The sequence below is a fragment of the Choloepus didactylus genome, chromosome 18 (assembly GCF_015220235.1).
Source record: "Choloepus didactylus isolate mChoDid1 chromosome 18, mChoDid1.pri, whole genome shotgun sequence".
Lineage (NCBI taxonomy): Eukaryota > Metazoa > Chordata > Mammalia > Pilosa > Megalonychidae > Choloepus > Choloepus didactylus.
In genome coordinates, this window is record NC_051324.1 from 2,241,963 (window position 1) to 2,254,086 (window position 12,124).

Sequence of the window (12,124 nt, forward strand, 5' to 3'; positions counted from 1 at the left end):
TATGCAAAAGAATGAAAGAAGACCCCTACCTCTTACCCTATAAAAAAAGAACTAAAAATGGATCAAAGACCAAAATACAAGAATCAGGACTATAAAACTCCTAGAAATAAATGTAGGGAAGCATCTTCAGGATCTTGTGTTAGGCAATGGTTTCTTAAACTATACACCCAAAGCAAGAAAAAAATAGATAAATGAGAACTCCTCAAAATTAAACACTCTTGTGCATCAAAGGACTTTGCCTCGAAAAGACAACCTACAAAACGAGAGAAAATATTCAGAAAACACATATCCAATAAGGGTTTAATATCCCAGAATATATAAAGAAATCCTTCAACTCAACAATAAAAAGACAAACAACCCAATTAAAAAACGGGCAAAAATTTGAAAAAACATTTCTCCAAAAAGGATATGCAAAAGGCTAAAAAGCACAGGAAAAGAAAAGCTCAAGATCACTAATTACTAGGGAAATGCAAATCAAAACCACAACGAGATATCATTTCACACCCACTAGAATGGCTACTATTTAAAAAAACAGAAATTTACAAGTGCTGGAGAGGATGTGGAGAAACAGGAGCACTCATTCATTGCTGGAAGGAACATAAAATGGTGCAGCCGCTGTGAAAGATAGTTTGGTGGTTCCTAAGGAAGCTAAGCAGAGAACTGCCATAGGACCTGGCAATCCCACTACTAGGCAAATAGCCAGAAGAACTGAAAGCAGAAACACAAACAAATATCTGCACACTGATGTTCACAGCAGCACTATTCACAATTGCCAAAAGACGGAAGCAACCCAAGTGTCCATCAACAGATAAATGGATAAACCAAATGTGGTCTATACACACAACGGAATAATATTCAGCAGTGAGAAGGAATGAAGTTCTGAAGCAGTGACAACATGGATGAAACATGAGGACATCATGCTGAGTGAAATAAGCTAGTCACAAAAGGACTAGCTTATACATGATGTGTGACCTCACTGACATGAACTAATTAAAATAAGAAAACTCATTGAGTTAGAATCTAGAATAGAGGTTACTGGGGAATGGACTGGGGGTAGAGAATGGGGAGCTGATGCTTCATTTGTATAGAATTTCCACTTAGGCTGACTGCAAACTTTTGGAAATGGATGGTGGTGATGGATTACTGTGAGTATAATCAACAGCACTGAATTATGTGTGAATGTGGTTAAAAGGGGAAATTTTAGGCTGTATGTGTTACTAGAATAAAACTTAAAAGATAAAACATAGTACTGCATAACACAGTGAACCCTACTGTAGACAATCGGTTACAGTTAATAGAACAAGTATAAAAATATTCTTTCATGAATTATACACTAATTCAAGGTGTTAATAATAGGGTAGTATACCAGGAAAATACACCTAACGTAAGTTACGGACTATAGTTAACAGTACGATTTTAATATTCAATTGTATAAAGGTATCACACTAATGTCAAGTGTCAACAATAAGCAGGTATGTGGGAATGCTGTGCTTTTTACATGATTTTTCTGTAAACCTACAACTTCTTTAACTTAAAAAAAATTTTAAGTAAAAACAAACAAAATACATCAAGCCACAAACCACATTTGTCATTTAAAGAACTTTCTGGGCATTCATGTGCACAGTGAGGCCCAGTCCTGTAACAAGCATTGGAGTCGGCTCCTACAAAATCCGAGGCGGCCACAGGCCAGCAAAGCCTTGCTTCATCTACTCACATCCTGCTCTTTATGACTATGTAAGAAAAAAATTGAATCTCCCGTTTTTCCCCACTTAATTACAGCTGTAATTAATATACAGCTAGAGTATAATACCAGGGACAGAGGGAGAGAGGAGGGAAGGACCTATGCATATAAGACTTCTCAGGAAGCCGAATCCCTGCACCCAAACGCCTAGCCATTGCTGTGAGCTGAGACCCGTGGTATTAAATGGTGGTGAGCCAGGGGGAGGAGGAAGAGCTGTCAGTTACCCAGGAGCCACAGCAGCACAGAGAAGTAAGGGCCTATGCTGTGTACGGGCCTACAGCTGCAATGTAAAGCAGGAGGAGGGTCCAGCGAGAAAGAAGTGAGTGGCTGTGAGGGAGGCAGTGAGAAAGTTACCAATCCAGCCAGAGAAGGTGCACCCTAAGGCGTCACATCCTGGGGGTGCAGCTGGCCTCTGCCGGTGGCTGATGGCACCTGGCCTTCAAAACTTTAAGAGCCAGGCTCCTACGTGTGCACCTACTTTTTGCCTGAGTGCATAAGGAATGAATTCTCATACTCCCTGCAGTACCGACACTGGAGAGGAATTATTACTAAGAAGTATTTCGTTCGGTGACAGTGCACTCATTAGTGAAGAACAGAAAAGCTCAAGAGCTATACTCCTCAGAGGAAAGCCGAAAAGGGGGACAAAGACAACTTAAGAAAGGAGAGCACACCAAAAAAAGTGAAGATCTGGAGACACACACTTCCCATATGAACATATTCTCAAAGAAAGGCAGAGGACACATTTGTAAAAAAGCTGCTTAACCCTATGGTTCCCAAACTATGTGTTGTAGCACCCTAGGGTGCCACTGCAAATGCAGAAGGGTACCCTGGAATACTTTATTACGTTTTTGAAGGAAACACAGTGACATCTCTCAGACACTATGCAAACTACTCTACTACTGTCACATTCTCAAACTACAATTAAGTTTGGGCACAACTTTGTACAAATGGAACTGTTAAGTATTTCTATTAGCCTAGAGGCATCACAAAAAAATCACTGAGACACTAACGGAACTTTTGGTTTAGCCTATTTTACTACATAGTCCCAAAATCCCTAGTACCAATTTAGTGCGTTTCCATGGCATTTTATTTTGGCAGAGCCAAGTCATGGCCCTCAAAACTTCCTTTCTGCCATTGCTCTTTCCCTCTGAGAACACACCATGCCCCAAACAGGGGCTGCTCTTTCAACCTGGATCCCAGAATGAAGGTTTGTGAGGCAGAGTCGCAGCTGATTCGCAGCAGATCCACAGCCAGCAGTCACCATGAGAAATAAATCCTTGCTTTCTAAGCCACTGAAGTTTGGGTGTTGTTTGTTAACCTAGCAAAAGCTGACCAACCCATGTCTCTTTACAGACATCTGATACCAAGACAAAATAAAAAAGAAAACAAACAAAAGAGTAGAGAAAGCCAGTCTCTTCCTGTATTCACCTATCTCTCAAGTCCAGGCTCCCTTACTTTCTTCACTACTTACTGCAGGCCAGCACATTTAAAATCACATCTTAGACTTCTAACTCTTACTTGGTGAGTGAAAAAAACTTTTTTGGAAATAATACATATAATATTATGCCTCCTATATAAAACATATAAAAATATTATTTTCTACAAGTGGATAACATATAAACATATATTCATTTATATGTATCTATACGGTTTCAACTGTCCTTATGACCTTTTATTTCTTTTAAAAAACGTTTTTATCAGGCAAAATGTTAGGATTTAACAAAGTGAAGGGATGAGTGTCCACGTAATCATTACATCATTCTACACACTTTGCTTTTCTCTGAACTTTGGTTAAAATATTTCATATTAAAAACAAATAGTCAACCAATGAATGTATAAATAAAATGTGGAACATATACACAATGGAATATTATTCACCCGTAAAAGGAATGGAGCCCAAATAAATGCAATGACATGGATGAGCCCTGAAGACGTCATGTTGAGTGAAATGAGCCAGACATAAAAGGACAGATATCGTTGTGATCTCAATTATAGGAAACACTTAGAATAAGCACACTCAGAGAGGGTCAAAATCTAGAATCTAGTTACCAGGGGCTGGGCTGGGAGTAGGCAAGCGGGAGTTAATGCTTAAATTGTACAGAGTTCCTATTTGGGTTGACTGTAAAGTTTTGGTGTTGGCTGGTGGTTACGGGAGCACAACATTGGGAAAGTAATTAACAGCACTGAATTATGTATGTGAATGTGGTTAAAAGGGGAAATTTTAGGTTGTGTAAATGTTACTAGGGAAAAAATCACATAGGACTGTACAACACAGGGACCCCTGTTGTACATGATGGATTACAGCTAATAGTACAGTTATAAAAATGTTCTTTCATGAATTACAGCAAATGTACCACACTAATGCAAGATGTTAATAGGATGGTATATGGGAACTCTGTATTCTATATATTTTATGCATGATTTTTCTGTAAATCTTTAACTTCTCTATTACAAAAAGAAGCAAAAGAAATGGTAATTTGTAAAATGACAAAAATCTTGGAATCAGAACATAAAGTTCTGTAACTTCACTCACAAAAATAATATGAAAATTCCTTCAGTAAAATATATGTAAACATACCCTCCACACACCAAGAATTCACTTGAAGCACGTCTGCCAGCAGTTCCCATTGGCATATCATCTAAAAGGAAAAGAAACCTGTCATCAGTTCCATTATAATGCTTGTTTAAGAAACACCAGAAAGCAAGGAAGCCATGGAAGATCAGCTGTGACAACAGAACACAGGAGTCACCTTGAAGGGCTCCTACTAGTGAAGGATGGGACGAGTTGAACACCAAAAGGAATAATGACTATAAACTGAAACATATCAAGTATTTTTAAAATATGTGCATTCATTACTGATCTGTTAAAAACCAATTACCATTAGCCTTTGGAGGCTGCCGGGGAACCAACTCATTATCCTGAAATCTGGTAAATAAAAGGAAATAAGGTTACCTCAGGGTAATCAAATATTGTTAAGGGAAAGTTCTTTATAAAAGAATTCCAGCTGATAAAAGAAAGGGTAATCATAAAATTTATCTTTGCAGCCCCTAATGAAACACTAGATCTTGATAACGATCACCAATGTTGCTCAAACTATTAGGTGAAAAGCCAACAGGGAATTTTAAAATGGATGAATCAGGCTGATAACACCTAAATCAGGTCTTATCACAAAAAAAGAGACAAGCAGACACTAAGTGCCTCCTACGGTGATGCCATGGAGGGGACACAATGTCACCTCTGAAGTATTGTGCCCTCCCCCAAATCAAACCTGAATACAAGGTACAGAGAAACTTACTAAATTACTATCAGGCTAGTCTAATAAGCAAAACCCAGAATGGGAAGTTTTACAGGCAAATGACACAGCTTCTTCAACAAGTAAATGCTAAGAAAACAAAAAAACACAGAAGAAACGTACAGATTAAAAGAAACCGAAGGGACACGGCCGGGTCGACCAAGACGGCAGCAGGAGATGATCCAGGGCTCTGTTCCCTCACGGTATCTCTGGACAACTACCAAAACGGCAAAGCCATCTTCCTCAGAGGTCTAGAACACAGTTACAGCATTGTACTAAACTGGGTGAGCTCAGAATCAATAAAATGTAACTTAAACACAGTAGAAAAAGCCCCTGGTACCCTTGCAGCCTCTCCCCCCCCACTCCCCGGGTCACTGTGGGGCCAGCCTGTGCTCTCAGGGGGGGACCCCGGTCTCATTATGAGGGAGAGAAGTAACCCCTATGCACATTTTGGGGTGCGTGTATGTCTGAGCCAATCGATCCGGTGGCAGCCTGTACAAGTCAACTACACTCTCGTTTCTGGCTCACTATCTGGGAACTTGCCTTGCACACAGAGGTAGCTCGTAGACAGCTAACTCAATGTACGTAATGATCCAACCAAAGTGGCCAAGGACAAAGGTGTGCCAGCTTTAATACCTACAACAGAGCACCTGGGCAGGGAGGGGGCGTCTATTTCATAGGAAGAAGAGGGGACATTCTGAAGGCCATGAGCAAGCACATGACCAGGACAAGATGCATGCTCAGAAAAGACTGAGAGGGTCCGGGGCTTTTGCCTTGGGCTGACATTCTTGGTAGGAGGGCTGAACTCTGATGGAGAACACCACTGAACACAGAGCCAATTTGCAAAGACTATGAAAGGTGTTTTTTTGCATTTGTTTGTTTTTGTCACCTCCTGGAACTCAAGGAAATCTCTGTCATATCACTAATTGGATACAAACTTAAGGAACAGAAACCTCAGGGACTAAATATTAAATAAACAGCATGCAACAGAAAATTACAAGACAGGCAAAGAAACAAGAATTGATGGCCCATCCAAAGGAACAAGATAAAACATGAGAAACAATCAATGAAGAACACCAGACCAGGGACATAAAGACTTTTTAAAAATGATCTTACACATGCTGAAAGAATAAAAGAAAACATGGAGAAATAAGTTAAGGACATCAAGAAAATGGTATATGAACAAAGTAAGAATCTGAATAAAAAATAGAAATTATAAAAAGGAACCAAACAGAAATACTAGAGTTGATGATCACAATAACTGAAATAAAAAATTCCCTAGAGGGTTTCAATAGCAGATTGGAGCTACTGATGAAGAAGGAATATTCAATGAAATAGTGTTTCTTTCTGTTAGCAAAGCCATCCTCCTCAGAGGTATAGAACACAGTTACAGCATTGTACTGAATGTACAATGAATATATACATTCATGAATATATACACACAAGAAGCCCAAAGAGGATAAACTCAAAGAGAGCCATGCCCAGACACACTATAACCAAACTGTCAAATGTCAAGGAAAAGGAGAGAGTTCCAAAAGCTGCAAGAGAAAAGCAATGTGCCATGTATAAAGGAGTCCTAAAAGATTAAGAGCCAATTTCTCCTTAGAAAGCAAGGAAGCAAGAGGATAGTGGGATGATATATCTAAAGTGACAATAGAAAAAAATTGCCGATAAGTATTTTCTATACAAGACTGTCTTTCAAAAATCAGGTAGAAATTCAAACATTTCCAAATAAACAAACACTGAGGGAGTTCATCAACACCAGGGCTGCCCTAAAAGCAATGCCAAAGGGAGTTCTTCAGATTGAAAGGAAAGGACACTAGAGAGTAGATCAAAGCAGCATAAAGAAATAAATATTTCCAGTAGAGGTAACCACACGGGTAATTAAGTATGCCAGTACCATTGTATTGTATTTTGTGTATGTAACTCCACCTTTAACTTCTTACAGGTTCTAAAATGCAAATACATAAAAAGTAATGTACAACTATGCAATGGTACTGTGAACAATCGAATGTACGATTTGTTTTGTATGACTGAGTGGTATGTGACTATATCTCAATAAAATGAATATTAAAAAAAGTAATGATAAATTTATGGTTTTGGACACACAATGTATAAAGATACAACGTGTAACAAGTACTACAAAAAGGTAGGGAGATAGAGGGATATAGGAACATAGTTTGTATATGCTATTCAAGTTAAGTTGGTATTAAATTAAACATGATTGTTATAGATTTAGGATGTTAAATGTAAGCCCATGGTAACCACAAAGAAAATATCTGAAAAAATATGAGACATGAGAAGGGACTCGAAATGGTTCACTATAAAAAACAAATAAAGTAGGCAGTAATGGAAGAATTGAGGGACAAAAAGGTATGAGACATACAAAGACCATATAATAAAAGGGCAGAACAAAGTTCTACAAATCAGTAGTGACTATAAATGTAAATGGATTAAACTCTCCCATCAAAAGGCAGGCAATGGCAGAATGGATATAAAAGCATGACCCAACTATATGCTGTTCAGAAGAGACTCACCTTAAATTCAAAGACAAAAGTAGGTTGAAAGTAAAAGGAAGAAAAAAATATTCCATGCAAATAGGAACCAAAAGAAAGCCAGGGTATATGTACAAGTATGAGGTAAAATAACTTTACTTGAAAAACTGTTAAGAGGGACAAAGTAAGACACTATCTACTGATTAAGGGGTCAATTCCACAAGGAAATATAAACAGCAATAACTATATCATGTACCTAATAGCAGAGCCCCAAAATATACAAAGCAAATATTGACAATGACAGATTTGAAGGCAAAAATGGACAGTATGACAATGAAAAAGAGTTCAATACACCACTTTCAATAATGGATAGAACACCAACAGAGAAGATCAATAAGGAGAGAGAAGACTAGAATGATACTATAAACCAACTAGACCTAACAGACATACAAAGAAGACTTCACCCAACAGCAGCAGAATACACATTCCTCTCTAGTGCACGTGGGTCATTCTCCAGGATGGCTAGTTCTCCAGGATAGACAATATACTAGGTCACAAAATATGTCTCAATAAATTTTAAAATGCTAAAATCATAAATACATCTTCTCTGACAACAATGGAATGAAGCAAGAAAGCAGTAATGGGGGAACTGGAAAACTCACAATTATGTGGAAATTAAACAACAAAAGGATCAAAGAAGAAATCACAAGGGAAATTAGGAAATATCTCCAGGTAAATGAAAACGAAAACACAACATATCAAGACTTACAGGATGCAGCAAAGGCAGTGGGAGAGGACAATCTATAGCTCTAAATGTTTACATTAAAAAAGAAGGAAGATCTCAACAGAGACCTAACCTCACACCTGGAGAAACTAGAAAAAATGAGCAAGCCAAATCCAAAGTGAACAGAAGGAAGGAAACAACAAAGATTGGAGATAAGTGAAATAGAAAATTAAAAAAAAAAAAACAAAAAACAGAAAGAATCAACAAAACCAAAAGTTGGTTCCTTGAAATGATCAAAAAAATTGACAAATATTTAGCTAGAGTGACAGAAAAGACAGCAAACACAAAGAACTAAAATCAGAAATAAAAGAGGGAAAATTACTAACAAAGCCACAGAAATAAAAAGGAGTATAAGAGGATACTTTGAACAATTGTATGCCAACAAATTTGGTAACTAGATGAAACAGACACTTTCTTAGAAGTACACAAACTACCTACACTGACCCAAGAAGAAACAGAAGATCTCAACAAGTAATGAGATTGAATCAGCAATCAAAAACCTCCTAACAAAGAAAAGCACAGAACCAGATGGATTCATTGGTGAATTTTACCAAACACTCAAAAGACGACTTAACACCAATCCTGCTCAAACTCTTCAAAAAAACTGAAGAGGGAGGAACATTTCCCAATCCACTCTATGAGACCAGAATTACCCTAATACCAAAGCCAGATAGATACCACAGGAAAACTGCAGACCAACATACCTCATGAATACAGACGCAAAAATCCTCAAAAAAATACCAGTAAACTGAATCCACAGCACATTAAAAGGATTATATACCATAATCGAGTGGCTCTTACCCCAGTAATGCAAGTGTGGTTCAACAAATTTGTCAATTAACATATCATATTAATAAAATAAAGGAAAAAAATGCACATCATTTCATTTAACTCAGAAAAGGCAAATGACAAAATCCAGCATCCCACCTTGATAAAAACAGTCAGAAAACTAGGAATAGAAGGAAACTTCCTCAACCTGATAAAAGGTTTATGTGAAAAACCCACAACTAACATCATATTCAACGGTGAGTGACTGAAAGCTTCACCCTAAGATCAAGAGCAGGAAAGGACACCCACTGTCACCACTGTTAATTCAACACTGTACTGGAAGTTCTAGAAGAGCAATTAGGCAAGAAAAAGAAATCAAAGGCATACAACTGCAAAAGGAAGAGGGAAAGTTTCCCTATTTGCAGATGTTATGATCCTATATATAGAAATCCTGAAAAGTCCACAACAAACCTACTACAGCTAATAAGTGAACTCAGCAAAATGGTGGGGTACAAAATCTACCCAAAAATCAGTGATGTTTCTATATACTAGTAATGAACAATGGGAAGAGGAAATCAAGAAAAAAAACTTCTAATGGCAACTGAAAGAATCAAATACCTAGGAATAAATCTAATCAAGGATGTAAGGGACTTCCTGCACATGGAAAACAACAAAACATTGCTGAAGGAAGACAAGGAAAACCTAAATAACTGTAAGGACATTCCATGTTCATGGACTGGTAGACTAAATATTGTTAAGATGTCAATTCTATCAAAAGCAGTTGACAAATGCAATGCATTTCCAATAAAAATTCCAATGCCCTTCCTTGCAAAATGGAAAAGCCAATCATAAAATTCATATGGAAAGGTACAGAACTTTGAGTAGCCATCAGGGAAAAGCAAATCAAAACCACAAAATACCATTTCACACCTATAGAATAGCTACTATTGAAAAAATGGAAAATAACAAGTGTTGGCAAGGGTGTGGAGAAAAAAGAACCCTCACACTGTTGGTGGGAATATAAAATGGTGCAGCTAGTACAGCAAATAGTTTGGTGGCTTCTAGGAAAGTTAGGTACATAATTACCATATGACCTGGGAATCCCACTTCTAGACATATACCAAAAAAAACTGAAAGCAAGGAATCAAACAGACATTGGCACACTGAAGTTCATAACAGCATTATTCACAACTGCCAAAAGCTGGAAGCAACTCAAGTGTCCACCAATGGAAGAATGGATTGACAAATGCTGTGTATACATACAAAATATTATTCAACTGTAAAAAAGAATGAAGCATACATGTGACAACACAGATGTCCCTTGAAAACATCATATTGAGTAAAATAAGGCAGACACAAAAGACAAACAAATGATTTCACCTGTCTAATTAGTATATGCAAATAATTTCACAGGATTCAAAAATTAGAATACAGATTGCCAGAGGCTGGGGTGGGGTGTGGGGAATGAGGAGTTAATGCTTAATAGGTACAGAGCTTTTGTTTGGGGTGAGGGAAAACTTTTGGTAATGAATGGTGTTGATGTATAACTATATAGCTTTTATCATGGTTGTGAAAACCTTGTGAATGTATCCAATGTACGGGCAGATGAGTAATAAAATAAAGACAAAAAATATATAAATAATGAGGGAGTAGGGGGTATGGAATGTTTTGGGTGTTCTTTCCTTTTTTATTTTTTTCTCCAGTTTGGAGCAATGAAAATGTTCCATATTGATTGTGGCGATCAATGCACAACTATATGACGATACTGTGAGCCGCTGATTGTATCTTTTGGATAGATTATATGGTATGTGAATATATCTCAATAAAACTGCATTTAAAAAAAGTCAGACTATTTAAAAGCAGTTAACATTCTGTATCCTTTCCCCAGCTGTGCAGCTGTGGCAATGCCCTTACCCCACTCCAGCAAGAGGGGGGATGTTTACACTTGGGAGAGGACAGGAAGAGCCTCTGGCCTGCAGGACACAAGGGTGAGTGGAAGGCCCTAAAGGCCAAGCCACCACCGTGGGCAAAGTGGGGAGGGGGCATACTGAGTGCAATTTTAAGTGCTGACTATTGAGACCGCCAGCCGCCTTTCCCATTTGTCCCTTCTCCCTGCAATGGTATGAGGTCTATTCTCTTTAGGCAGAAGACTGGATGAGTCTCTCTGGGGAACTGAGCAGGCTTCCCAAAAATGAACACCCCAAAGAAACGGCCCAGCCATGTCACCCAACGTAGAGGCTCACCCACATACAGGGCTTTCAAACAACTTTTTAACTCTCCATTCTTAATTAGGAGCAAAGAACAATCTAGACATTCAAGTAAAACATCTAATATGAAAACCAGAGTCCCAAACAAATTGGAAAAAAAAAGAAAAAAGAAAAAACTACCTGTAAGAAAGAAATACTGTTCTAGTTTGCTAATGCTGCAGAATGCAAAACACCAGAGATGGATAGGCTTTTATAAAACGGGGCTTTATTTCGCTACACAGTTACAGTCTTAAGGCCACAAAGCATCCAAGGTAACACCTCAGCAATCGGGTACCTTCACTGGAGGATGGCCAATGGCGTCCGGAAAACCTCTGTTAGCTGGGAAGGCAGCTGGCGTCTGCTCCAAAGTTCTGGTTTCAAAACGGCTTTCTCCCAGGACGTTCCTCTCTAGCAAGCTTGCTCGTCTTCAAAACATCACTCACAGCTGCACTAAGTTCCCTCTCTTTGAGTCAGCTCATTTATATGGATCCACTGATCAAGGCCCACCCTGAATGGGCGGGGCCAAGCCTCCATGGGAACATCTCATCAAAATCATCACCCACAGCTGGGTGGGGCACATTCCAAGCAAATCTAACCAGCACCAAAACGTCTGTACCACAAGACGTCAAAGACATGGCATTTGGGGGACACAATACATTCAAACCGGCACAAATACTGTGCAGGGAAAAGTTTAAAAACAAACAAAAAAACAACCCACACCAAAAAAACACAACTTCCATCAATATCCTCAAAGATAAAGCAAGAAAAAATTGCACCCTGAAACAAGAACAACACTC

At 38.4% G+C, this 12,124-nt stretch overlaps 1 protein-coding gene across 1 annotated transcript in view; it reads right to left on the bottom strand.

Annotated features, from left to right (window-relative positions):
• ULK2 (unc-51 like autophagy activating kinase 2) overlaps positions 1 to 12,124 on the bottom strand; it is a 91,467-nt gene that overhangs the window by 35,544 nt on the left and 43,799 nt on the right. The window contains exon 14 of the mRNA XM_037808290.1: positions 4,320 to 4,380. Within this exon, the coding sequence (XP_037664218.1) occupies positions 4,320 to 4,380 (61 nt within the window). The remainder of the gene's footprint in view (positions 1 to 4,319; positions 4,381 to 12,124) is intronic.